A 27997-nucleotide genomic window follows, 5' to 3' on the forward strand; every position below is an offset into this window, starting at 1 on the left:
TTGGGTCTCCTTCCCTTAACCCATCCCCCTAGGAGCCAGGACCTGCCCTACATAACCTCCCTGGGGCGCAAGCACATCCTGTGACCCAAAAATGGAGAGAGGGGCCAATGAGAGGAGAGAGCGGTGGGAGGATGAAGCACAGTAAAAGGCTCTTGCCACTCCCCCTCCCCAGTAATCCTCCTCCTTTCTAGGTCTTGGGTCTCTGGTCAGTTGGGTGGGCTGACTGGGCATTTCCCAGGCTGATATCAGAGTTCTCTCATACCTACCTCTTTGGGGGTGGGGTCTCCCCGAGATCCCTGTCTCTGGTTTGGAGTTTGTTTCTGAGCTACATCTCTATGGGATCTTTTCCGTGTTTGCATTGGAATCTTTGTCAGGACTGGGTTTCTTTTTGTTTTTCTGTTTTAGGGATTTGTTTTCCTGGGTATGTGATCACTCTATCTCCAAGGTCTTTCAAACTCTTCTTTATGAATTTGGGGTCCCTGAGTTCTCCATCTCCGCACTAGCTGAGTCCCTTCCTTCCTTCCTTCCTTCCTTCCTTCCTTCATTCCTTCCTTCCTTCCTTCCTTCCTTCCTTCTCTTTGTATGTGTCTCTCCATCTCTTCCTTCCCCCTTGTACTCCCCTCCTGCCCCAAGCCCAAGGTCTGGAGTTTTCTGTCTCTGATACCTAAATCTGGGGTCTTTGGTATCTCGCTGAGTCTGAGTTCTATAATCCTAGGTCTGGGTTCTTTCTAAATCTGGGTCTAGGACCCTGGTCTTGGTCCCTGAAATTACCATTTAGTCTAGAGTAAGATTTCTGTGGCTATGGAAAATTTTTTTGAGACTGGTTGCTCAGATTTTGACCTTTGACCCCCTCTCTCATGGGGATCTGGATTTTGGGGGGTTGTTTTTTCCTTTTTTTTCCCCCGTGAGGTTCAGGTCTGTTTTCTCTAGATTTTGGATCTGTGCCTCAGAATACCCCCGCCTTCACCCCCCTGGCATCAAGGTGTCTTTCCCTGGGCCTGGGGTCTGCATCTTTAGAACTGTCCTCTCTCTCTCTGATGTTTTTGAGTCGGGTCTCTGTCTCTCCGGTTCTCACGGGGTAGGGGTGGGGGCTGCAGAGTCTCTCTCTCTCCTCCTCCTGCTCTCTCTCTCTCTCTCTCTCTCTCTCTCGCTCACTCCCCCGCCCCCCTCTCTCCCGGCTGCCGCTGCTGCCGTTGGCTCCTCTTCTCCTCCTCCTCCTCCTCTCTCCTCCTCTCTGCTCCTCTCTGCTCCTCTCTCCTCCTCTCTCCTCCTCTCTCCTCCTCCTCCACCTCCTCCTCCTTCTCCCCCTCTCTCTCCCCCTCTTTCTCTCTTCTCTTTCTCCCCCGTCCCCCGCCCCCTCCCTCCCAGGCCTGATGAGCAGGTCTCGCGCCTCCATCCATCGGGGGAGCATCCCCGCGATGTCCTATGCCCCCTTCAGAGGTACGGTGGTGAGGGGGGGCAGTCGGGGGGGTAAAGGGGGGAGGGGCAGGGCGGAGGAGGGGGCAGAGCCGAGGCCAGGAAGGGGAGCAGCTGAAATGGAGGGAGATAGGAGGACTGGGAAGGCAGGATAGGAGCAACGAGGAAGGAGGAATTGGAGGCCAGAGGACAGGGGTAGATAGGGACCGGAGGGGCCAGGAAGCAGGCCTTAAAGGGGGCTGAGGTGAAAATGATGAAGGGGAAAGAAGAGATGGCCAGAAAGGGTGGGAAGATAGGATAGGGTTAGAGGAAGAGCTGCAGAAATCATCTGAAGGTGGGAGCTGAGAAATGAGGAAAATATCAAGGAAATAGAAGGGCAGAGACGAGAGGGGCTAGGAGGGGGAATAAAAACAGGGTTGCAAAGAGAAGCCAAGAAGGTGGGGGGTCAGAATGTGGTGGGGGTGCTCAGAGAATGGAAAGGGGTAGAAAAAGAGAAGAGGATGGAGGGAGAGAAGAAGGGGACAGATGGAGAGAGAGGGAGGCAGTGTGTGTGTGTGTGGGGGGAGGAATAGAGGGTCCAGATGGAGGGAAGAGAGGAGAGGGAAAGGGTTGGGGGAGGAGAGACCAGGGCAGGGGGAGGGCCAAATATGTGTGTGTTTGTTGAGGGGGGAGGTGGGCAACACAAGATTGAGTGATGGGAGTAGGAGGGTAGGTTAGACTGCCCAGACTTTGACCCTCATTAAGGCCCTTGACCAGTGTAATGTAACCTTGGGGGTCTTATCTGCTCCATTCACTTCACCACTTTTACTCCCCTCCCCCACCTCAATCCTTATTTCCATTTCCCCCTCCCTCCTCTGGTGTCCATCACCTATATCTTTCCCCCCATATGGTGTCCGTTCCTTATATGAGTCCCCCTTCTGTCCTTCCCCTATATCAGTCCCTTCTCTGGTATCCATTCTCTCTCCCTCTCTTCTTTCTGGTAGCTCTCTAATATCTCTTCCACCTTGTCACCCCCTCCTTCTTGGCCCCCTTGTTCTAGTACTCTTATTAGGTCCACCTCATTTCCTCTGCCCCAGTCTAGTTAGACCCTTCTGGTATATTTTCTTGCACTAGCGCTTGGCTGTCATTTCTACCTCCTCTTTTCCTAGATCCATCCGTGTTATTTGTCCCCCAGCTCATCCTGTTCCCTACCCCATTCCACATCTTGTCACCACAAATCTGTGCCTACCCGTTTTACCCCAATATTCAACCTCTTATGACCCGTTCCTCTTTTCTGTCTCCTCTACTTTCTGGGGTGTTGGAGATTTGGGGTACAAAGACACAGGTTTTGGTGGTTGGAACAGGGCCCACAAGAGACCTCCATCTGAGCACTGTGGGATTTTCCCTTTTTCAGCTGTGTTCCTCTTTCTCTTGCATCTGCCTCCCAGAATCATCCTTACTTAAGTCCAGACGATGTGTGTGTGTGTTTCCAGAGTTGCTGCTAAGCTGAGTTCTCTGTGTCCTTCCCTGCTCCCAGGAAGAAGGTGCCCCCTGAAGTTTAACCTGCCTCCTTGTGGCTGCAGCCTGAACCAGTCCCTCCCATAATGACTAGGTATATCAACAGACTCCCCCTCTGGGGGTCCTCAGAGCCCGAGTGCAGTGGGCATGCGGCCTGCACTGTCTGCAGTCTCACAGCCTTGGTCTCCGGATCCAGAGGGCACTGCTTACAGGGTCTGAGATGGCATGGAGGTAGTGAGAGCTGCGAAGTACTGGGATTTCTAGATACCTGTATTCTGGGGATTCATGTCTGACTCTGATCTGCAGGTTGGGTGAATTTGAAGAGCATATTTGTAGACAGAAAGGGTCTGGATTTTTCAGAGCTTTCCTACTCAGGGCTTCAGTTGGAATGAAGCTCAAAGACCAGTTCTTTTCCTGCAATACATCCATGATTAATTATCTTGTAAAGGTGACAGAGTTTGATGTTTCTTCCTCTAAACTCTCTTACACTTGGATACCTTAAGCCTATTTTCTGTCACTTTGATTTCCCTCTTACTTCCATAGGGCCTGTCCCCTGTGTCCCTGTGATGGTGTGTAGCTTTGGGGTTTAAAGAAGAGGCAGTCTTCAGGGATGATAGCATGGGAAGAACAGCAGAACTGGTGAAGGGTGACCGTGGGCATCTTTGAGCATGGGCAACCCTTGGTCTACTGTTCTTTTGTAGAAGTTTTGTCCCCATCCCCAGCTCCTGTCTTCAGAGCCTCGCTCTATGTCACCGGACTGGATCTCCCATTCTCCCTCCCCTCTTTCTTTCATCCCCTCACTGTGCCTTGTGAAGCTTCTTACCTCTTGGACTTGGCTTCCATCTTTCTGTGGAAACTTGGTGGGGAAGGGGGTATTAAATCTTTTACCTCTGAGCTTGAAGTGGGGGAAGAGTTCAATTCAGTCTCTATTCTCACTCCCCGGCCCCTTCACAGCCAGATGCTGACAAGACCCATTCTCACCCTTCCACCTAAAGAACCAGAACTTTCCCCAAAGGATGAGCAGGGTTGGGCTAGGAGAGGAAGGAGCAGAGGATAGAGGAAAGGCAGGAGGGGAGACCTGCTCATGTCTGACTCTGAACAGGTAAGCTCCCTCATTTTCTTTCTTTTCCAGATGTTTAGCTTTCAGAGTCTTATGACCCACATGTTCCTATACTCCACCCCCATCCTTCTTTTCTACAGCTATATAGCTTTCCTCTTACTCTCTTACAGATGGGTCACCTTCCTGGTTCTTGTCTTCAGTTATTTGGATGTCTTCCCTCTTTCCATACATCTGCCACCAATCTCTCTGTGTGTTTTTCTTCTGCCAGTTTAGCTGTCCTCCACCTTTTTTTTTTTTGAAGTGGATGGAGAGTTCCTTCACCTTTTTCTGTCTCCAAACGTATACCCTCTCTGTTATAATATAATTCCCCTCCCATTCCTCTTTTCCCCCAGATATAGATTTACTTTTTGTTCTTTTAAAGTTATCAGGTGCCTCACCCCCATCTATGATCTCAAGGCAGGTGGGGTCCCCTTCTCCCCCTTTGTGGACTCTCTTCTTACCATTTTAGGCCTCTGTCTTCCAAATGCATAGAACCTCCGTTACTGTTTCTGTGTGTCTCTGTCCCCCAGATGTACGGGGACCCCCTATGCACCGAACCCAATACGTTCATTCCCCATATGATCGTCCTGGCTGGAACCCTCGGTTCTGCATCATCTCGGGGAACCAGCTTCTCATGCTGGATGAGGATGAGGTGAGCAGGGTGGGAAGGTCGGAATAAGACCCTGGGTAGTGTGGGCAAATGTAGAGAGAAAGATAGGGAGAATCCCCATTGGTGAAAGGGCGAGAGACTTGGAGAAGACAGACAAAAGTGTACTTGCAAATGGTGGGATGAGGGTGGCCACTGAAATCTGGGCGGGCACGTGAAAGGGGGCAAGCATTCACTGACTTGGGCGAAGGAGGTCTTTGAGGGTCATGTGCAGTGCTGGGGAGGGGATGTGGTTCTGAAGATTTGGCGGTGCCTCCTGTTTTCACCTGCCTGAATTGTGGGATAGGTTAGGATGGGAAAGAGAAACTGAAGGGTGAAGAAATGGGGATTGCTATGGAGGGATCACCTCCAAAGTGACCCTCGGGAACCCCTCCTCTTCTCTCACTGAGCAGGACTCACCACTCTTAGTCCTTTCCCCATGGTGAGGCAGAGCAGGGATGGGGATTGGGGAACTCAGAGGAAAGGCAGGGGAGAGTGGGGTCTTTGGGAAATGGAGAGGGCGGGAGGTCCTGGGAGAGATGACAGAGGTCAGTGGATCTTGGCAGGGAGAGTGGTGAGGACTGGGAAGGTACCTGAGATCAGGGTTTAGACAGACACTGAGAGGGCTTTTGCCAGGGACATCAGGAAGGAACATAAGGGAGGAGATGCCTGGGCATGAGGGGAACTGGGCATATGGGAAGTTGTCTAAAAGAGTAAGAAGAGTGCAATAGGGGCAGGGACTGGCCAGAGCGAAAGACATGAAAAGAGTGGAGGATTTTTGTGGGAGGTGGCTGTCATGCAGGGTGACTAGAGAGCCAGGAGAGTGTGGGTTCAGATTTGGGAGCCGGGTCAGCAGTGGAGGGTCCATCAGAAGAAACAGGAGATATGAATATGAAGGGTGGGTGCCCAGAGGTGTGATTCGGGGAGTGAGGTGATTTAGGGGACCAGCTTTAGAGAGTGAAAGGCTAGCCTATGAGACCAGAATGGTGGTGAGAGATGTGCCCCAAAATCTGTTGGGAGGTTGTGGTTAGAATTGGAGTTGGGGTTAAGCAGGGTTTTGAGGGACCTGAGGGGGGGGGTGTGCAAGTGAGAATGTGGAGAGATGGCTGGGTAGAGAGCTTTCAGGCCATGGAGTAAAGTCGAGGTATCTAGGGGAGAAGGATGACTTTAAAGGGAGAGGTGGTTTGGGTAGTCAAAGTTTTAGGCATTGGGGGACTAGTGGTCACCAGCCTTGACCAAGGGTTTGGGATCTGCAGGATGAATTGGGGAAACCAGAACCAATAAGAGTGGGGACTGTTATGAGGTGTGAGGATAAAGAGGGAGAACAATGGATGGGGTAATGAAAGAATGACAGAGGTGGGGACAAGTCTAGGGGACTGAGGGGACTGGTGGCCAGCAAGCTGAGGGGCAACACAAGTGGTCAGAGCCCAGTAGGAGGGGTGCAGGGGTGGATAGAATTGGGAAAAAGAACAGTGTGTAGGGCCACAGGGGGCTGGAACTGGATGGGTTGTGGAACTGGGGCTGGGGACCAGTAGGGTGGAGGTGGTTCCCATGGAGAGGTGAAGGAGATTGGAGGGTTGGAGAAAGGGAGGCTGGGAAAGAGGCGGCACAGGGTAGATGGGGAAGGGGCTCAGAGAGAAGTAATGGCTAAAGGGAAGAAAGGAAGTGAGAGGTTGAGTTGGGGGCAGTGGAAGGAGATGAAAGGTAGGGGGAGGTGACCAAGCCTTCTGGGGTGTGGGGAGGTTGGGTCCCAGTATGGCCACAAGCCGGGCGTGGGAGGGAGACAAGCTGTGGATCCTGATTATAAATGCAATTTCTGCTACCCCCGTGACAGGCACGGAGGGAGGGAAGGCGGGGAGGGAGGTGGGAGATTGGGAGGAAGCAGGGAGAATGGAGGACCTGAAGGTCAAGGGGAAAGTGGATTCAGGGAGCAGCAAACTCCGCAGGAGTTTGGGAGAATTCCCTGGAGGATGTTTCAAAAGAAATGGAGGGAGAAGAGAGGAGAGTGAGACAAGAGGGGATGAAGGAGAGAGACTGGGAGAGAAGGGAAAGAGAAATCAGCTCACCCAGAGACACTTAAAAGTGTCGAGGGGCAGGGGCAGGGGTTGGCAGGCTCCAAGGAAGGGGAGGTTCAGCCTGATTGGTGGGGGAGGGAAAGAGGTGGAACTGCCGGGGCCGGTGAGCTCTGACACACCCCGCATCCCCTAGATACACCCCCTTCTGATTCGGGACCGGAGGAGCGACTCCAGCCGCAACAAACTGCTGAGACGCACAGTCTCCGTGCCGGTGGAGGGGCGGCCCCACGGCGAGCATGGTACGGCGGCCGCGCAGCTCTGGTGCCCCGACGGTCGCCAGTTGCGGGGAGAAGGCTGAAGGTGGACCAGGCTGCTAGGGCGGGGGAAGTCGGGGGACTGAGGGAGCAGTCCCGGGCTGGGAGGAGGCAGAGACGGTCTCGTGATCTGCGAGCAGGAGCCTGGGAGGAGAAGGTGCTCTCCTCTGGGATCTGGAGCGGGACCGGGGCTGTAGGTGACAGTCCATGCTGTTTCGCTCCCTTTTTCCTCCAACAGAGAAGTTTGACTTTTCCTGGTGCTTGTAAAAATAGTCTCCTTAGATCTTTAGCTTCCTGTTCCAGTGTTCGTGCCCTTGCCCCTCCCAGCCCTTGGACCGAGATCTTGGAGAGAATACCCTAGTTCCTGCCCTTCCCACCCCCACTCGACCCCCCACCTCTGCCCCATCCCCACCTTCCTGATTCTTTCAGACCTGGCCTGTGGGCCCTCCCCTCTTTTCTTGCCCCCCCTTTTCCTCTTTTCATCAACTGCTTCTGTTTTCTGCAATTCTCTCATTCCCCTTCTCTCCTCCCGATTTCCCTTATTTTCTCTACCCCTCTTGATTACTCTGCTCCCGGTGGAACTCCTCATCTCATCTCCTTTCTGTCTGTCTGTAGAGCTATCTGCTATCTGCTCAGTCTGTCTCTCCAGCTCTCTCTCTCTCCATCTGTCTCTTCCCCTCCCTCCCTCTTTCTGCCCCCCTCCACCCCCCTCTTTAGTCATTTAAAAAAAGATTTTTGTCTTCCTGAGAAGTTCGCTTAAAAGGTTTCCATGGGAACAGTGAGGGGAGATGAAGGCAGAGAACAGATTTGCAGCCAAGGTGCAGAGAGACACCCTCAGCCCCCGGAAACCCCCCTGCCACTGCCCCATACCATTGCATTTCCTTCCTGGACCAGGGATCCAGGTCCTCCATCTCCCCCTGCCCTCCAACCCCTGGTGACTTCTTTCTTCTACCAGCTCCCCTCCCCTCAGGGATCCAGGCTTCCAGTTTCTCTTCCTTAGAGAGAGCCAGTGGCCTATCTCTGTCTCTTGGCTCCCTTCATCACTCTTCTGATAGGCCCAGGCCTCACTGCCTTGGGGGGGGCGGGGTCAGCTCTGGGACCCTGGGTGGGTGGATGGCCAGGGATGTGTGTCATTGTCATGGAAACCTCTGACCATGGGTGTGGTGTGGGTAGCACATATTTGTGAAGAAAACCAGGTGGTGGTGGAGTGTGTTTAGAGAATATGTGTGATGTCTGTTACATCTGTGTGTATCATGTCCATGTCTGGGAAAGGTTTGTGTGCATGTGTGAACACCTGTGTGTCCAGGCCAGAATGGTCACGTGCTCATGGAGCATGTTTTTTATCTGTCCTGTGGTTGGTGCCTCTGCCCACATATTCCTCATCTTCTGCTTTACCCTGAGTCCTTGGGGTCTGGGGTCTCTGGTGTGGGTCTCCTGTGTGGAGGCACCCATGTGTGTTTGGAGTTGGGGATGGTATGTGGAGGCTGTTGAGCTGGAGGTTACAGTAGGGGTTGGGAGGGGGTCCAAGGGTATGTATATTTGGGGGGAGGGTTTAGTGAAAGAGTTGATAGCTGGTGAACGTTTGGTGTTTTCAGGGGGACGTAGAATGTGTAGAGGGCATGGAGGATGTGCAGGGGATACAGGGGTTTGGAGGGCCATGGTCTGAGAAGGTGCGTGCTGGGGTTGTGGATTCTCAAGCCCAGGAGAGGTCGCCGGACCTTTGAGGGGTATTGGAATCCGCGGCTCCTCCTCTGCTGGGTGGAGCCGCCGCCCCTCATTCCCTCCACGGTTTGGGGTAGGGGTTGTGCTTCGGTGGGGATGGTGGGAGGCCCGGTTGGTTTCGGGGGGTCCCCTCGCCTCCCTCCCCCGTCTCTCTCGCGCTGTCTCCGGGCGACGGGGCTCGTGACAGAGGCGGCCACGGCAGCAGCGGTCGCCTAGCAACGGCGGCGGGGCCCGGGCAACGGCGGCAGCGGCGGGAGCGGCGACGGAAGGAGCCGTTCCCGCGGCCGTCACCGCGCGGCCGTCCCGGCCGTCCCGGGCCCCGCCGCCGCTCCCGCCGCTCCCACCACGCCGGGTGGTGAGAGCCGGGGCCGCGCCGCCCCCTCTCCCGCCGCACCCTGCCCCTCCCCCGCGCAGGGTGGAGCCCCTCCCCCACCGGGGACCCCCCCCACACCCCCGGGGGGCGGTGCAAGGTAAGGGCGGGACCACGCGGACTAGGAGCGCGCGTGGGGGCGCGTGGGGGCGGAGGCGCGCGTGTGCGTGGGCTCGGGGAGGGGGTGGGGAAGCCGCCGCGGCAGCAGCTGCTCCCTCTGCATGTTCTCGCTGCATCTTCCGAGTGGGGGGAGTTATGGTAACTGGGGAGGGGGCAGCAGAGGTCCGCGGGGTGGGGGGAAGGATATGGGGGGGCGGTTAGGGACCTTCTTTGACCTCGTGGGGGCCAGGGTCTCGCGCGCGCGGGGGCGGCCGACGGCCGGTCGGTGTGGGGTGGTCTTGGAGCTCCTCTGTGGAGGCGGCAGCCCATGAGTCCACGTTTGTGTTCGTGCCCATACCCGTGTCCCCTGATGTGTCAGTGCCTGGTGCACACGGGGTCCAGTTACTCTTGCACACATGTGCACCCAGCCAAGTGGAAACCTTGTCCTGTCTTATGCCTCTGCCCTATTGCTGTCTAGGGAGCTGCTGGGCTGGCCACTGGCTTGTGGGGTGGTCTGTGGCCATACTGGTACATGTCACCTCTGACCCTGAGCATGCATGTTCCTGGCTGGGGCTCACCTCTGGTTAGTTTCCTGTGTGTGGGGATGTGTGGCCGTATGAGCAGGATTTTCTGTGTCCCTGGTGGCAGGTGTGTGTCTTTGCATGTGTTCCATCATTGATCTGGGTATCTGTGTCAGTCCCAGCATGGGTGTCCAGGGTGTGTCTGGATGTGGGTGGTGTGCAAGTTGAGGGAGGGAGTGTGTGTGTTCCTTGGAATCCTACTGTATATGAAACACATTTGGGCTAGGCAGATGTGAGCCCCTACTTGATAAGGGAGTGGGGACAGAGAAGCTGAAAAGAGAAAAGAGTGGGGTAAAGAGGAAAGTGGGGAGAAAGAGGGAGAGGAAGAGTAACAGAGGCTTGAAGCAGAGAAAAGAGAGAGCCAGGGAGAAAGAGTAGCTGGAGATTACAAATGTGGGAGAAGAGCAGATTTGGAAGAGAGAAGAGAGGATTAGAGAGTTTAGGATGGGGAACTGGGTGGAGAAGGGGCCTGGGGGTTGGGGGAGGGGGAGTCAGGCCTTGGGTAAAGTGACCTCTGAGAGAAGAATGTGAAGATAGAAGACAGGAGGTTCATGGAGGCCCTGTAGGATCAGGGAGGCCACCTAGGCATGGAGGCTGGTTCAGTGAGGCCTCACGGCAGGACTGTCATTATAGGTTCCTGTCCCCAGCATAGAGTTTTGAGCCCCATTTCTCTGCTCTCTGTCCAACTCTGTTCCTCATCCTGTTCTGCCAACCTCCCTCCTCTGGCTCCCCATATGAGCTGCCAGCTGGGTGTGACAAGGAAGAAAGGCCAAAGGGAAGGTTCCGAATTTAGGGGATTGCAAGGCAGGGGGAGAGTCTGTAGGTGATGGCAAGATTAGAGAGGTTGAAGAGGCGGGAGTTCAAGCTCTTGCTGTGTGTGCGTGTGAGAGCAATTGTGTGTGTATACAGGGTGTGTACATGTGTGGGTGTGTGCACAATGCCTGTGTTACGGGTCTGTGTAGGTGGCTGTTATGTGTGTGCATGTGTGTATATGTCATGCAGGGATGGGACATGGAGACCCAGGATCACAGTGTATGAGGATAAGGTTTGCTGTGTGTGTGTATACGGGTGTGTGCTATGCTTTCTATATGTGTCATTGCATGTGGCACTAATAACAGAATGTTCTGGCTTTCGGTCACTCTGCCCCCTTTTCCTATGTTTCTGCTATTCTTTATCCTTGTGGCAGTGAGTCTCTGTAAGCCTATATGTCTCTGTACCTGTGACTTATGTGTAAGTTCATAGATCTTAATTCCTGGTAATATGTGTAAAGTTATATTACTTCCAAGAACCAAGTGAGCCAATTAGCAAATTAGTTCTCCTTCTGTTAATTCTTTGGTTCCGGAGCAAAATTTTAGTGGATTTAAAGTTTATGCCTTTATTAGAGGAGCCTGCATCTGAAAATGATGGCTGAGCTAGGCCATGAGCTGGAATGAGAGTGAGGCACCAATACCTGAGAAATGCAGAGACCAGAACAAAGATATCCTGAGACCTTAGATGCATGTGTAACAGAAGGATAGTTAACACATTTGCTCCTTGTTTTTTCTTTATTCTGGCAGCAATCACGGATGCCTGTGTTGGAGTTGGGGAAGGGCTGGGGGAGAGGAAGGATTGTCCTGAAATAGTGAATGTAGTTGTACTTTTCATGTGAATGAAGGATGTTTGTGCTTGGGGAGTTCAGGGATACCTTGATATGGTCAGGATCAGGGTGCATTCAAGCATGTATCATGGTTGTGTGTGTGTCTCAGGGTTAAATGTCCATTTCTGTAATGTGCTGCCTCCCTGATTGCCCCAGGGACTCGGGCCACACATCCACACCAGCAGTTCTCATGTGAGTGTCTGGGTCCACATATGTCTCGTGTTGTGATGCTCACACATGTCTAAGCATGTACCAGGGGGGTATGTGGGCCTCAGCATCTGACTGTGGATCGGCAGCACCCCCTGCTCACTGTTGTCTGTACACCTTCTAAGCAGCTAGATCCCTATGTAGATTTCATTGTGGTTCTCATATACTTGTGTCCCCACAGCACAGTGTATGTTTCTGTGCTTCACACATGTACTCCTGAGGGACTGACAAGGACTCCCATGTCATGGGATCCACATTTTTGTGGGAAGACCTCCTAACACTTGGATTTAGAGGCAAAGAGAACCTGAGGATTGATTCTAGGACAGTTTGTTATTCTGAAAGCAGACAGTGAAAATGTAGCTGTGGTCCTCCCTTGCTTTGGAATCTAGAGGGTTAACTGGCAGCTCTTCTGGTCCAACCCCCTCCAGCCAGTAGCTTCTTGTTGCCGTGGAGATGGTAGCCCCGCCCCTGATGCAGCACCTGCCCCCCCATTGGCTGCAGTGGTGACTGTGGGGCTGAGGGGGGAGCCCAGGCCTGGGCAGCCATTCTGGAGCTGGAGCCGGAGCTTGGCATCCCCCACTTTCATTCTTCTCTAGCCTCTCGCCCCCCTCCCCAAATTCTCAGCCAGCAGAGCCTCAGCTTTTCCTCTCCGAGCTGCCACCCCTCTAGACTCTTGGCAGTCCTGGGCTTCATCCGCATTCACTTCCCCTCCTCCTCCTCTCCCTACCCTCACTTGGGAGTCCCTCAACCCCCACTGCCCATTTTCCCCACTCCCCTGCATTCTCTTTTCCCTTCTCAGTCCCTGCCACTGCAGTGCACGTGGAACCAGCCCCTTTTCCCTTCCCCCTACCTGGCCATCTCTTGAATTTTCTGTCCCCAGGCTTCTTCCCTTGCCACTCCTCACAGGTCTCTTCCAAGACTTCCCCCTCCACTCCCGGGAGGGGGTCATGGAAGGCAGCCCTGGCCCTCCAGACAGACGGGGGTTCCAGGAGGAGAGGGGCAGGTGGAAGATGTGCCCAGCTGAGGGAAGAGGAAAGCTTGCCTATGGGCAATGACCTTAATCCAGCTTCCCCCTCCAGCTAGCCTCTTCCTGGGGGGGTGGGCGCCAAGGACCTATCTTCTGTGGATCTGTGTCTTTTATTATTTGGGTTTTACTGACCCTCTCAGCCATGTCCCTGTACTGACTGCAAGCCCCAGTCATGGGCCTAAGGCCTCCTACCCCATCCCCCTCAGGGGGCTCCTGCTCGGGTTCCTTGCCCCCTTCTTCCCGCCGCCAGCCTCTCAGCCGTCGCTGCTCTTCCTGCTGCTTTCCGGGGGGTAGGTGAGGCTGGAGTGAGGGACCGAGGGCGGCGGGTGAATGTGTTGGGGCCAGGGGTGGAAGCCTGAGCTGAAGGCGACCCTCTCCCCAACTTCCCTCTGGCCCTTTCCTGTCCTCCAGAATACCACTTGGGTCGCTCGAGGAGGAAGAGCGTCCCAGGGGGAAAGCAGTACAGCATGGAGGCCGCCCCCGCTGCGCCCTTCCGGCCCTCGGTGAGTGCAGGTGCTTGCCAAATGTGGCTCAGCAGGGTCCCCCCAGTCCCAGCTGGAGCCCCAGGATTCTGATAAAAGGGACAGGAGCGGAAGGGGCCGGGGAGGGAGAAAGAGAGACACTCCCCACCTCTTTGCTTTTCCCCTTCTTGGCTCTGCCCCCCTGCTTCTCAGACCAGCCCTCCCACCTTCTCCAAGCTGGTGTGTGTGTGTGTGTGTGTTTGTGTATGTGCTCGCACCCGTGGGAGCAAAGGAAGACAAACTGGTAGCAGGGTTCTTATCCCCCTTTCCTTGCCTCTAAAGACTTCCCTTTCCCCCCATCCTACCTTCAGCTGAGGGCTGAGCAGCTAGAACTGACCCTGCCTCAACCCACCGCATCCCCATTTCCCTCCCCCAGCAAGGCTTCCTGAGCCGGAGGCTAAAAAGCTCCATCAAACGCACGAAGTCACAACCCAAACTTGACCGGACCAGCAGCTTCCGCCAGATCCTGCCTCGCTTCAGAAGTGCTGACCATGACCGGTACAGGGCTGGCACGGGAGGGATGAGTTGATTGCAATGCAGGGGGCTCTACCATGAGATCTGAGGAATGGGGATTATCTGAGTACGGAGGTGGAAGGCCTCAGACTGGCTGAGGGATGTTTCGGGGTAAGGGGCTGGGAGAGGTCGAGCAGAGAGGCAGGAACCAGAATGAAGGTGAAGCCAAGGAGGGACTCTTCTGGCTCACAGAAGGGCAGGCTCCAGCCTTGAAGGAGCTGTGCGGAGGGGCAGAAGATGTGTGGGGCCCTTAGGGAGTCCGGGGGCGGGGGGTTGGCAGGGGAGGAGCAGTGGGATCTAGGTCGAAGGGGGTGAGGGAAGGGCAGAAGGTTGGAGTGGGGCTGGGGCTGGCAGACACTAATGATGAGGGAGGGGACAGCTGAGAGCAGGGCAGTGAGGGGGGGCTGCCATAGGTGTGCAGGCTGGGGAGGGAAGGGTTAGGGTTAATCCTGAGATCCAAGTGGGAGGAGGAAGTCCTCACAGAAGTCCAGAGCACTGTCACTGAGGCTGGGATTGAGGGACATCTGATGTCTGCTTCTGTTTGTCTGCTTCTTGGGGGTCCCTCTTTGGGGTTCCCCCTCACCCAGTCACTCCCCAGGAAGAACCCTGTCCTTCCTTTCCCCCATGTCTGGCCACCCCCAGGATTGGGCAGGTAGGGAGGTTGGGATAGGTGAGTCACACCTTCCCCTGCCCCCCTCCCATGTCACCAGAGCTGGATTTGGGGCTGGTGGGGGGGGGGGATGAGGACATGGTATTCCTGGCTGCGGGGGGGGGGGGGGGGCCGGGGGAGCGTAGCGCTGACGACAGTGGAGCCCAGTGACGGAGCTGCTATAAATAGCTTCATGGAGGCTCCCACACCCGAGCTCCCCCTCCTGCTTTCCTACTGCTTTCTACTCATCCCCTAGCCATCTTCATGCTGCTCACTCTCCTGTTTCGGTGTTCGGTGCCCCCATCCCCCAGTTCCCTTAGCCCCCTTTATCTTCTGCCCCCCCCATTTCCTCCCTTATCCCCATCTCTGTTCCCACATCCATCTCTCCAGTTACCCCTCCTCACCTTCTCCCACCCTCTGTATTTCTGCACATACCTTTGCCTCCCCCTCTCCTTCTTTTCCTAGCTCCTCTTCTCCAGTCCCCATTTTCAGTCTCTTCATTCTCATGTTTCTGCCCATAGCTTTCTCCGATTTCTTGTGATTTCCCCGTAGTTTCCTTGGGCTGCTGTAACAAATCGCCACAAACCCTGATTCTGCTAAAGCTGTCCTCTTACCTCATTCATTCATCCTTTGAATTATTAAGTATTTTGTAAGCACTAGCTGTGTGCCGGGCCCAGATGAACATCTTCGCACTTCTGGTTCTCTGCACCTCCGCTCTTTCCCTCCTATCGAGGCTCTGGACTTCGGAGGCCACCTAGAAGTGTCCCAGGCCCACCCTTCTCTTCTTCTCTGCCACGGTCCATTTCTGGGTTGAGATATTCCTGTGTGTCCCGAGTCCTCACAACCCCTCAGTGTGAATTGAGGGTGATTGGGGTTTCTTTAAGGGTTCTGGTTTTTCTCACATCCCTCATGTCTTTCCCCAGGGATAGGCTGTTTTCTTTCTCTGTGTCTGTGTCTGTGTGGAAGGGGGTTCAGGAGGCCCTTTCCCCAAGTCTCCATCCTGGGGCCAGACTGATGATGCAAGCCCTGGTGTGTAAGAGCAGGGCCCTGATCCTCTCTCCTGACCCTCCTGCCTGCTAGGGCCCGGCTGATGCAGAGCTTCAAGGAGTCACACTCTCATGAGTCCTTGCTGAGTCCTAGCAGTGCTGCTGAGGCCTTGGAGCTCAACTTGGATGAAGATTCCATTATCAAGCCAGTGCACAGCTCCATCCTGGGCCAGGAGTTCTGTTTTGAGGTATTGGGTCTAGTGTGCTGGGGTAATGGAGGGTGGGGACGCAGAAGCCTTGAGAAAATGGCACAGATGGGGATGTTGAGGAATCTGAAACCTTTGGGTGCTGGGAGAAAGGCAGGGAGGAAGATATGGTGGTGGAGTCTCTAGTCCTTAGGAGTCACCCCCTCTTCAGTGCCATCTGAACTCCACAACCCTCTCTAGGTAACAACATCATCAGGAACAAAATGTTTTGCCTGTCGTTCTGCGGCCGAAAGGGACAAATGGATCGAGAATCTACAGAGAGCAGTAAAACCCAACAAGGTATCAGGAGTATAGGGGACAAGGCAAAGGTCACGCCACGGGGAATCTGGGGGCTGGCTGGAGGGGTAAGCTAAAGGAGGGGAGGCTTGGGGGAAGAGGGAACTGAGGTGGAAGGGAACTGGATAAAAAGGAGGTGACCCCCATTTTTCTCTGAGTCCTTCATTTCTTTTCCCTTTCTTTCTACCTCATGATGTTTCCTTACTGTAGAAATCATAGATTTACAGAGTTGATGGGGGCTCCAGACGTCCTCTGGGCTGTTTTTCCTGCAAGCAGAAATGCCCCACCAGTACCCTGACAGGTGGTCACCGGCCCCTGCTTACATTTCTGTAGGACACATACAAGTGTCAGTTAAGTCTAGACCTGTCTGTAAAACAGTGGGAGTGGAGTTGGACTACATGATCGCTAAGGACCCTTTAGCTCACAAATTCTATGAGTCTGTTTTTCCTAAGACATATATTTCCCAGGAAAAATGCTCCCAGTTCCATCAGCTGTTCTCTGTATCCCATTTTTCAGCAAGCTCACGGTCCTGGTGGCCCTCTTCTGGAGGAACCCTTGTTTCTCATTGTCCTTCTTAAAGAACTAGACCCAAGCCCTGGCTGGTTTGGCTCAGCAGTTAGAGCATCAGCCCGAGGACTGAAGGGTCGTAGGTTTGATTCCCAGTCAAGGGCACATACCTGGGTTGCAGGTTTGATCAGTGGCCCCAGATGGGGTCGGTCAGGATCGCGCCAGAGGCGACCAATTGATGTATTTCTCTCATCGATGTTTCTCTCGGTCCCTCCCTCCCTTCACATTCTTTAAAAATCAGTGGGAAAATATCCTTGGGTGAGGATTAACAAAAAAAAGAGAACTAGACCCAAAACACTGGATGCGATCTAACCCATGCAGTCCAAACACCATGCTCCTTTCATGGTGCAGTGTCACCTCAGCCTCCCCACGATCTGGTGGTCGGTTGTATCCCCCAGGCGCTTTTACACTAACAGTGTAGCCTCACCATCCTGTATTTATGCAATTCTTTTATTTTAAAATTAACTTCTGATTGTCTTTGAAGGACTTCTCAGTTCTCTTCAAACTCTGCCTTAATATTTTTGGTTTATTATTCTAGCTTTTAAAATGTTTTCCAATACTGTTTCCATTTCTTAGGTCTGTTATAACAAATTACCACAACAGAACTTTATTTTCTCACAGTTCAGGAGACTAAAAATCCAAAATCAAGGGGCTGTCAGCCTTGCTCCCTCAGAAGCTCTAGAAAGAACTCTTGTCTCTTCAGAGCCTCTGGTGGTCGCCAGCAGTCTCTGCACCCCTTGACTTGAGCTGCACCTGTTTAGTTTCTGCCTCCATCTGAATTCCCGAGGCTGGCGTCCTTCTGTGTCTCTGATTTCCAAGTGTCCCTCTCTATATAGACACCAGTCATGGGGTCTAGGGCTCACTCTAATCCTGTATGACCACTTCTCAATATGGTTGTATCTGCAAGGACCCTATTTCCAAATAAGATCCCACTCACAGGTTCCATGTGAAAGTGAACGTCTCAGCTTTGATTGCTGTCTCACACACACTGCCTCACTTTCTCACTGCATCTCCTCTTGTGATGTTTCTGTGTCTCTGACCCTTCCCCTTTACCCGCCATGCCCACTCCACTATGCCAGGACAACAGCCGTCGGGTGGACAATGTATTGAAGCTATGGATCATAGAGGCCCGGGAACTGCCCCCCAAGAAGCGGTACTACTGTGAGCTCTGCCTGGACGACATGCTTTATGCGCGTACCACCTCTAAGCCCCGCTCAGCCTCAGGGGACACTGTCTTCTGGGGCGAGCACTTCGAGTTTAACAACCTGCCAGCTGTCCGTGCCCTGCGGCTGCATCTGTACCGTGACTCGGACAAAAAGCGCAAGAAGGACAAGGCGGGCTATGTCGGCCTGGTGACTGTGCCTGTGGCCACCCTGGCTGGGCGCCACTTCACAGAGCAGTGGTACCCCGTAACCCTGCCGACAGGCAGCGGGGGCTCTGGGGGTATGGGGGGCTCAGGAGGGGGAGGGGGCTCAGGGGGTGGTTCAGGGGGCAAGGGCAAAGGAGGTTGCCCAGCTGTGCGGCTGAAAGCACGTTACCAGACAATGAGCATCCTGCCCATGGAGCTGTATAAGGAGTTTGCAGAGTATGTCACCAACCATTATCGGATGCTGTGTGCAGTACTGGAGCCTGCCCTGAATGTCAAGGGCAAGGAGGAGGTCGCCAGTGCACTGGTTCATATCCTGCAGAGTACAGGCAAGGCCAAGGTGAGTGCTGTGCCCTAAGGAAAAAGTGACCTGGGAGAGGGCACTTGCTTGGGGGAGCAAGCAGTGAGGAGAGCACTTCTGTCTTCATGAGGTTGGGTTGGATGAAGGCTGACCCTTGGATTTTCCTGGGTCCCAGGACTTCCTTTCAGACATGGCCATGTCTGAGGTGGACCGGTTCATGGAACGGGAGCACCTCATATTCCGCGAGAACACGCTCGCCACTAAAGCCATAGAAGAGTACATGAGACTGATTGGTCAGAAATACCTCAAGGATGCCATTGGTATGGCCCACCCTCAGGTCTCTTCTTCCTAAACCTGCCAGATGTCCATCCCAGCCCTAAACCTGCTACTCCAGACTTCAAGTCCACCCTTCCTCAGGCTTAATGCCTCTCAGCCCAGACTTTCTGGACACCAGCATCCAACCACCTGCTTCTTAGAGTCCCCCGACCTAGCAGCCCCATCCTGCCCTTGGAGTGTGACACCCCCGTTGTGCTTCTTCCCAGGGGAATTTATTCGTGCTTTGTATGAGTCTGAGGAGAACTGTGAGGTGGACCCCATCAAGTGCACGGCATCCAGTCTGGCAGAGCACCAGGCCAACCTGCGAATGTGCTGTGAGTTGGCCCTGTGCAAGGTGGTCAACTCCCATTGGTGAGACTGGGAACGCTGGGTTAGGGGGCTGGGGTCGGGGGAGCCGTGTGTTCACCTGTTCATCCATCTGTCCATCCTCAAAGAGGACTGAGGACCAGTCGCAGGCAAAGTGTTGTGCTGAGTGCTCTAAAAGCAGGCAGAGAGGAGTGAGGCCTGGCCCCTGCCTTCAGAGCCCCGCTCCCCCCGCCAGAATGAGTAGGAACAACGTAGATACATGAAAGCCACAAAACAGTTATAGGATGTGTTCAGTGCCAAGTGAGGGTTCCCCCAATGTAACATAAGGTCAGAGAAGGCAGAGCTTTGAGATGAAGCAGGGAAGGCTTCGTGCAGGAGGTGCCTCCTGGGCTGGACTTTGAAAACTAGGTCAAGTCTGATACTTGGGTACGGTGGGGAAAAGAGGACATTTCAGGAGAAGGCTGTGGAAGAAGGCTCATGCATGAAAGTGAGAAGGCCCAGGAGCTTTTGGGAGACAACAGTTAGGACAGCATTAATGGAGTACGTGGCTCATAGTAAGAGTGGTAGAACCAGTGTTTGGACAGCGTTTAGAATTAGAATCTGGAAGGCCTCAATTGTCAGAATAAGGAGTTTGAGTTCACTCATAGGTCATGGGATGTTAGTGGTGCTGGTGCCAAGATATATCATGACTGAGGAGATGACTCCTTAGGTGGAGTGGGGGTGGGGTGACTGGAGCAGGGAGCATGAAGTCCAGAATAGTCGGGGGCTACAGTTGACCAGTCAGGCATGGAAATCAGATCCTGATCAGGGTGGTGGCAGACAAAGTAGAGATGGGCTGCGGGAAGGACCCTTTGAGGACAGGACGACAGCAGTTGTCAACCGATTGGAAAGGAGGGGGTGTGTCTGTGGGGAGTCGAGGATGACTCAAGAAGCCAGGAGGCTGGTGTTTGGAGACCTGTGGCCTTGTTGGCAGAACCAGGGACGCCAGGAGGAGGAGCCAGTTGAAGGTGTAAGCTATGGTGAGCTCTGTTTGACCAGAGTTGGAGTTTAAGGTGTTAGTGGGACATGAAAGTGGAGCGTCGGATGGGAGATGGGGGCAGTGAGCTCTGAGCCATTCCAGGGACTGGGGATCATGCCTCATTTCCCTGGAATTCAGAAGAGTTGGGGGGTCCGAGCTCCCTGTACCTCAAGTGACCCTCCATCTCTCTCCCATCTCTGTCTCTCCCTGGTGTCTATTTTTCTTCTCCTCTCCTTGTCTCTCTCACACAACCCCTGTCCCGCGTGTCTCTCTCCCCTCACCTTCTCTGCTCCATTTTTCTCCCCTAATCTGTCTGTTCCCTCTGCCATAGCCCTCTTCTTCCAGCGGCCTCCTGTCTTCTTCCTGCGGTCCCTCCCTGCCTGTCTCTCTCACCTGTTTCCACACCCTCACCTCCTGCCACCCCCCTCAGCATGTTCCCTGGAAGCTGAGGGTCTCTGGGGCTCAGTCCTGGTCTCTCTCTTTCTTTCTCTTTCTCTCTGTCTCCCCGCCCCTTCCCTACAGCGTGTTCCCGAGGGAGCTGAAGGAGGTGTTTGCATCTTGGCGACTGCGCTGCGCAGAGCGGGGTCGGGAGGACATTGCTGACAGGCTAATTAGCGCCTCGCTCTTCCTGCGCTTCCTCTGCCCAGCCATCATGTCGCCCAGTCTCTTTGGGCTCATGCAGGAGTACCCAGATGAGCAGACCTCACGAACCCTCACCCTCATCGCCAAGGTCATCCAGAACCTGGCCAACTTTTCCAAGTGAGGGGAGGTTCAGGCTGGGGGTGGGCAACAAGGATCTCCCGAGTCCCCAGAGACCCTGAGACGGGGTGGGCGTAAGGCCTTGTGTGTGTGTGACCTCTACCTTCTGGATGCCTTGGCCAGGTTTACCTCAAAGGAGGACTTTCTGGGATTCATGAATGAGTTTCTGGAGCTGGAGTGGGGTTCCATGCAGCAGTTCCTATATGAAATCTCCAACCTAGACACGCTGACCAACAGCAGTAGCTTTGAGGGTTACATCGACTTGGGCCGAGAGCTCTCCACACTGCATGCCCTGCTCTGGGAGGTGCTGCCCCAGCTCAGCAAGGTCAGCAAAGTCCCCTTTGCCCTGTCCCCAGTTGTCTCCAGAGGCTCCTGTGGCCTGAGAGACCATCCCCCGCGCAGACTTTTCTCCCCTGCCTGCTCCCAGATGCATCACCACCACTCCCCCAGCTCAGCCACCGTCCACCCCTCTGAGGCCCTCACAGAGCTGGGCACTTAGCCCCCAGATAACAGCCTTACCCTTCCAGGAAGCCCTCCTGAAGCTGGGCCCACTGCCCCGGCTCCTCAATGACATCAGCACAGCTCTGAGGAACCCCAATATCCAAAGGCAGCCGAGCCGCCAGAGTGAGCGGCCCCGGCCTCAGCCCGTGGTGCTGCGGGGCCCATCAGCCGAGATGCAGGGCTACATGATGCGGGACCTCAACAGGTAAGCACTGTGGGACCCCACACCTATGCCCTGGGACCCCTACTATTCTGTTTCCAATACATTTCCTGGGGCTCCACGTGCACCTCTGTGGGGCTTGAAAGAAAGGAAAAAGAAGCAGGTGTCAAAGACAATGGTACGGAGGCAGGTACAGTCAGTGGTTAGGCTGTGAACCTTTAAAGCCAGAAGGAGCAAGACATGTGGAGTCCCAGAAAAGTGCAGGGGCTCCTCCAGCTCCAGCTTGTAAGCCTAGGGGGTTCCACTGCCAGCTCTGACTTGCTTTATACCCCTGCCCACCCATGCATGTCCATCCCTGAGCTGAGGTTCAGCCATTACATGTTGGATCAGCCATGTGGTGTCCATACATTCAAAATATCTCTACTAGTTGGAAATAAGCACTGCCCCAGCCCTCACCAGAACCCTACAGACCTCTTCACGACCCAGCTCTAGAGAAGTAACACCTGGGCCCTGGCCGGGCACCCTGAGCCACTGCAGCTGTTCCAATGGGTGGTGCTCACCTCAGCTGCAGCTCACAGTTTTGATGATCACCTGCTTACTCCTCTGCCTGTATCTCTCCCTCCATGACGCCACATCCATTCCATTATCCTGCCTCTCCTTCCATTTGTCCATGCCTCTGCCCATCTCTCTCCTTCTGTCTGTGCTTGCCCCTCTTTCCATCTCTCTCCAGCTCCATCGACCTTCAGTCCTTCATGGCGCGAGGCCTCAACAGGTGAGGGGCTCTCCCCTCCCCTTCCCTCCTCTCCTGTCTGCTCCCCATCTCCCACTCCAGTTGCCTTCACCTTCCTCCTCTTCTCCTCCATGCACCCTCATCTCCTTCATATCTGCCCAGACTTGCCCCTCATCCCTCCACTTGCTGCCCCCACTTCCCCTTCTGTAGGCCTTACTCCCTTCCTGAAGGGGCCTTGTCCTTTTCCTTTTCCCACCCCCCCCCCCCATCCTCCCTGCCTGCCCTGTCCAGTTGCCACTGCCAGTTCTCAGCCCTTCCCTGAGGGTCCCACTTCTCACCTCAAGGCCTGTGCCAGACCACAGCAGGCTCAACTGCCAGTAGCCTTGGCCTTACCTCCTGCTTGTGTGCTCCTTCCCTTCCGACAGCTCTATGGACATGGCTCGCCTCCCCTCCCCAACCAAGGAAAAGCCACCCCCACCACCCCCTGGTGGGGGGAAAGACCTGTTCTATGTAAGCCGTCCACCCCTAGCCCGTTCCTCACCAGCATACTGCACGAGCAGCTCGGACATCACAGAACCGGAGCAGAAGATGCTGAGTGTCAACAAGAGTGTCTCCATGCTGGATCTGCAGGGTGACGGGCCTGGTGGCCGCCTCAACAGCAGCAGTGTATCCAACCTGGCAGCTGTCGGGGACCTGCTGCACTCGAGCCAGGCCTCCCTGACTGCCGCCTTGGGGCTGCGGCCTGCACCCGCTGGACGCCTCTCCCAGGGGAGTGGCTCGTCCATCACAGCAGCTGGCATGCGCCTCAGCCAGATGGGTGTCACCACGGACGGCGTTCCTGCCCAGCAACTGCGCATCCCCCTCTCCTTCCAGAACCCGCTCTTCCACATGGCTGCTGATGGCCCAGGCCCCCCAGTGGGCCACGGAGGGGGTGGTGGCCACGGTCCACCCTCCTCCCATCACCACCATCACCACCATCACCACCACCGAGGTGGAGAGCCCCCTGGAGACACCTTTGCCCCATTCCATGGCTATAGCAAGAGTGAGGACCTCTCCTCAGGGGTCCCCAAGCCCCCTGCCGCTTCCATCCTTCACAGTCACAGCTACAGTGATGAGTTTGGACCCTCTGGTACTGACTTCACCCGTCGGCAGCTCTCACTACAGGACAACCTGCAGCACATGCTGTCCCCTCCCCAGATCACCATTGGTCCCCAGAGGCCTGCTCCCTCAGGGCCTGGAGGTGGGAGCGGCGGAGGGGGCAGTGGTGGGGGTGGTGGGGGCCAGCCGCCTCCATTGCAAAGAGGCAAGTCTCAGCAGTTGACAGTCAGCGCTGCCCAGAAACCCCGGCCATCCAGCGGCAATCTGTTGCAGTCGCCGGAGCCGAGTTACGGACCTGCCCGTCCACGGCAACAGAGCCTCAGCAAGGAGGGCAGCATTGGGGGCAGCGGAGGCAGCGGTGGCGGAGGGGGTGGGGGGCTCAAGCCCTCCATCACCAAGCAGGTAGGTGAGGCTGGGAGGAAAGCAGGGAGGGAAGAAGGGATGAAGGAACCGGGTTGTGGAGGTAGAGGTAGATTAGTTTGTGGTCTGAAGCTACTGTTTTCTCACCTCCTTCCACTTGTTAAACGAATGTGTGCAGAGTGCCTGCTCTGTGCCATGTGCTGCTCCAGGCCCTGTGGGTTTGACAGTGAACAGACAAAAGTCCGTGCCCTCACAGCACAGCATTCACACAGCGATCAGAGCTAGTGCAGGGGAACAGGACTGGGACCCATCTCTTGGCAATGCTCACTCTAAATGCACCCTACCCTGCCTTCTCCCACCTTTCCTCTACTTGCCCCCACCTTGCCCTGTCCCAGCATTCTCAGACGCCATCTACTCTGAATCCCACAATGCCAGCCTCTGAGCGGACGGTAGCCTGGGTCTCCAATATGCCTCACCTGTCGGCTGACATCGAGAGTGCCCATATCGAGCGGGAGGAGTACAAGCTCAAGGAGTACTCTAAGTCGATGGATGAGAGCCGGCTGGACAGGGTACGCCAGCCCTACCAGCCCCAAGCCCCTGTCCTTCCCTTTACCCACAGGGAAGGCCTCTTGTCATTGCCAAGGGAAATATCCAGGATCAGGTAGTTATGGTGGGAAGAAAAGAAAAAGACTTGATCTCATGTCTTGAGAAGCCTTCAGTCTATTAGGGGAGACCAGATACAACCAATCTGTTGAAAATTCAGTTCCAACTCTATTTTGTGGGTTAGACACATCATAGACTGCCCAGGGAGAAACATGTTCTATGGTAGACTTACCTCCGTGTCCTTCCCCAGGGAGAATGCAAGCCCTGAATCCTGTGACCGCTCAGGAAAGGGAAAGTTACTTGACTAGCAGTGTGAGCTAGTAAGTTGGGCAGGGGCAGAAGGGATGCAGTTGTACTATAAGCGATACCTGCTTTACCCAGTCAATGCCTCGTGGGCATAGGTGACAGAAGGTTGGTGTTGTGAAGTTGTCTGTGTGTGCAAAGACCATCTAGACGCAGCTGGTGGTGGCCCAGAGCAAAAGACAGTGAGAGCCCTGGGGCGCACACACAAAACTTAACAGAAAGTTCCTTGGTGAAGCCATTGCTCCAAGAACCCTGAAGGAGTCCTGGCCGGTTTGTCTCAACGGTTGGAGCGTCGGCGCTAGGGGCACATACTTAATAATAAATAAATAAATAAATAAATAAATAAATAAATAAATAAATAAATAAATAAGAACCCTGAAGGAGAGCGTGGCTGCAGGAGTAGGTTATACGTAGAGAATGTATGGCTGCAATTTGGAGTGGTCTCTCGGGGGTATTGGTGTTTGAGCATAGGAAAGTGTTGGGACAGATTTACATGGACTTGGTTCAGCAAACTCCCACTGGTAGTGCATTAACATCTCTCCTAATCCCTAGGGTGAGGTTGGTTATGTGTGTATGCTCTTCAGAAAAGAGAGTCTCTCAAGTTTTTTTTGTTTTTGTTTTGTGGTTCAGATGAGAAATTTTTGTTGAACAAGGCTCTAGATTAGTACTGTCTAGTGCAACTTTCTGAAGTGATGGAAATGTGATTTCCACTGTCCAATATGGTAGCCATTGGCCACATGTGGCTGTGCAATTGGGAAACTGAATTTTTAGTTTTATTTAATTTTTAAATAGCTGCACGTGGCTAGTAGCTACTGTATTAGATAGCACAGCTCCAAACTTTAGAGCCAACGGGGCAGATAAAGAGTCTTCCGAGCCCTTCCAGCCTCAGAATCCCAGGGTCATTTTCAACGGAGGCGCTTGTGGGTTCCCAGCATGGACTCAGCTGAAGCAGACCCTCTGTCCCCAGGGTGGAGCCTTTCATCTCCCCAGCCAGTGTCTTTCTTTCCTGGTCTCCCCCATGTACTCTGTGGCCTGGGTTAGGGCTGAGTCACTTTAGCTTTACTTTCTGGGTACAGTCATTCAAGTTGTGTCCCTGTCTAAGGTTCCAGAATGGGTCCTTGTGTGTCCAGGTGCGCATAAAAGGACATGTATACACCTCTTGGGGTGGGAGTCTGTGACCATGCTCCATTGTAAGGGATCTCTCTTCAGCTCCATGGAAGGGCCTTTGAAAAAGTGGGTGTGTAAGCGTGATCAGCAGGCAAGGAAAGGGATGGAGGTGGTTGGGATATCCTTCACCTGGCAGCAGCCGTGCTTTGCAGGCAGGGCTGGGGGCTGGGTGGTGGGGTCAGGGCAGGGTGCCCCTCACAGTGCGGGGTCATGTGCCCGGCGGGCAGGTGAAGGAGTACGAGGAAGAGATCCACTCACTGAAGGAGCGGCTGCACATGTCCAACCGGAAGCTGGAAGAGTATGAGCGGAGACTGCTGTCCCAGGAAGAACAGACCAGCAAAATCCTGATGCAATATCAGGCTCGACTGGAGCAGAGCGAGAAGAGGCTAAGGCAGCAGCAGGTGGAGAAGGATTCGCAGATCAAGAGCATTATTGGCAGGTGAGGGGCGGCCTGGGGAGGGGTAGCAAGGGAGAGCCTGAGGCTGAAGAAAGCCCCCAGACCCCAACTCCAGACATTATGAGGAAAGGCCACTCCTTACACTTACCCATCACCAGAAGGGAAAAAACCTCTTGCTTAGTGTAGTAAGTATCCCTTTACTACACCCTGACTTCTCTTCTGATAGCGGATCTTCTGAAGCTCTTGAAAAATGTGCCTGTTACTGTTCAACCACCACTGTGTGTCTGGACCCAGCCTAGGCTGGGACTCTCCACTGGTTACTCAACCCAGCCCATGTTATTCACCTCAAACCTAGTCAGGGATCCCTGGCCGGAGTAGCCTCTGACCATCCCATCCTGGGTCACCCCTCCCTCACCAGCCTTGGAAGTGTGTGGTTAGAAAAGGAATATCCCTTTTATAAAGTCTGTGCACATTCTCAACTGCTTTATGGAGCCCTGGGCTCCAAAGGAGGCATCCCAACAAGGGGTTCAGTTATCTTGAGAACTGGAAGGACCCTGGGCCTCACTCCAATCAGGGCCAGTGCCATTTTGTTCCATTCTAAATGTGTTTTTGAGTAAGGTTAATTAGAAGAACAAGGCTTCATTTGAAACTTTTTTGAAAATCACTGCTCTCTAATTGCTAGCCTTTATGAGAATCACCTTGAGAATCTCTACCAAAGGTAGATGCTGGGATGATGACTGTAGAGACTCCTCTTGGGTGATAGCATCACCGGGGCTGTACAGGAGGTGGAATGGGGATGTGGAGCCAGGCTTTCAACCACAGAGGGTCTTTGGGAGGGCACTGTCCTGAAAGGGGGGGTGGAGGGCCAGACCTCTGTCTGGATGGTAGAGGTTTGTGAGGCTCAGAAAGCTGTCCTTAGCAGGGAGCTACGAGGGTCCCTGAGGGGAAGGTGAAGAACAGACAATGGAGGGATTCTGGGGGCAGGGGAGAAGAATGATCAAAAGTTACATGGGTGCCTGGGGTCAGGAGTTCCACGGGCAGGTTAGTGCCCGCCACTAACCCCACTGAAGCCCGTCCCTTCAGGCTGATGCTGGTGGAGGAGGAGCTGCGCCGGGACCACCCCACCATGGCTGAGCCGCTACCCGAGCCCAAGAAGAGGCTGCTCGACGCTCAGGTGGAAATTACAATGTCATTTATCTTCTCCGTGTCCCATCCCCATCCATCCCACGGTCCTTCGTGCACTCACTGCACCAGCACCCCAGCCCCATTGCTGTCTGTCTCTCCCACTGTCCTCCGTTTGTCCACAGGCTGCTCCCAGCAGCCCCTCAGTGACCCCATCTTCATCCCATTGTCTGTGCCTTTGTCACTCCTGGCAGTGTCGGCCCCACCCCCTGTGCCTTTCCACCTTTCTTTCCCACTTAGGTCTGTCTCAGAATCTACCAGAACCTCACTCTCTCTGCCCAGACACACCCAGTTCCCGGAACCCGTGCCCTTCTGTGCCTGCCCGTTTAGTCAGGGATGTCAGCTTCCTCGGAGTGCTTCTGGGGCCAGGAGGGCTAGAAGCTGCATTTCACTAGAACAGAGTATAGGGCAGTATGAGTTCTAGTTTTCCCAGGCTCCGAATGGTGCCCTGGGGACTGGGGGTCCCCATCCTTTGTTCTCTTGGCTCCCCAATTTTCCGGACTCCTGGGCAGCCCCCGCATAGGCCTCCTGACTCTAGATCTTGAACCCTCCCACATGTAAGCTTACCCTTCCCTCAGTGCTTCAGTCCAGCCTCCTTTGGCCTATCTCCCCCTCTGGTCCTCACACCTGACCAGCTCTACACCTCTCTGCTGCCCTCCTCCTCTTCTCGCCAGCCAGCTCTGGACCTCCCTCCTGCACCCTTGCCCCTTGCTCTCCCCAAACTCTGCTCACTTTCCCACCCATGCTCCTCCACCTTCTGCTCTGACGGCCAGGCTTCCCCACCACCTCCCAGGCTCCTGACCCCATGACCCCACTCTCTCCCCCTGCAGCTCCTCATCAGGTAATTCTCCTGGTTCCGCTTTGACCACGGGCGGAGGACACAGGGGGAGGTGACTCCGGACCACTGCAGGTTGGTCGTGAAGCCCACTCCCCTCTGACTCTCCACAGCCTTTCCCCTCTCACTGCTGCCCTCCACACCTGAGAACCTCCACAGACCCTGCCC

General features: G+C 54.6%; 1 protein-coding gene across 1 annotated transcript; it reads left to right on the forward strand.

The window, feature by feature from the left end:
- Nucleotides 1-1178: 1178 nt before the first annotated feature.
- SYNGAP1 (synaptic Ras GTPase activating protein 1) lies at nt 1179-27867 on the forward strand. The gene is made up of 19 exons (XM_036249309.1): nt 1179-1440; nt 4543-4664; nt 6867-6972; nt 13041-13132; nt 13527-13648; nt 15393-15546; nt 15745-15843; nt 17487-18113; nt 18250-18394; nt 18617-18761; nt 20257-20493; nt 20617-20818; nt 21021-21199; nt 21885-21926; nt 22310-23384; nt 23738-23911; nt 25643-25854; nt 26896-26986; nt 27825-27867. Exons 1-19 carry the CDS (start codon nt 1374-1376, stop codon nt 27837-27839), a joined length of 3906 nt encoding a protein of 1301 aa, XP_036105202.1. The 5' UTR covers nt 1179-1373; the 3' UTR covers nt 27840-27867.
- Nucleotides 27868-27997: the final 130 nt, after the last annotated feature.

This window comes from Molossus molossus, unplaced genomic scaffold (genome assembly GCF_014108415.1).
Source record: "Molossus molossus isolate mMolMol1 unplaced genomic scaffold, mMolMol1.p scaffold_m16_p_8, whole genome shotgun sequence".
Lineage (NCBI taxonomy): Eukaryota > Metazoa > Chordata > Mammalia > Chiroptera > Molossidae > Molossus > Molossus molossus.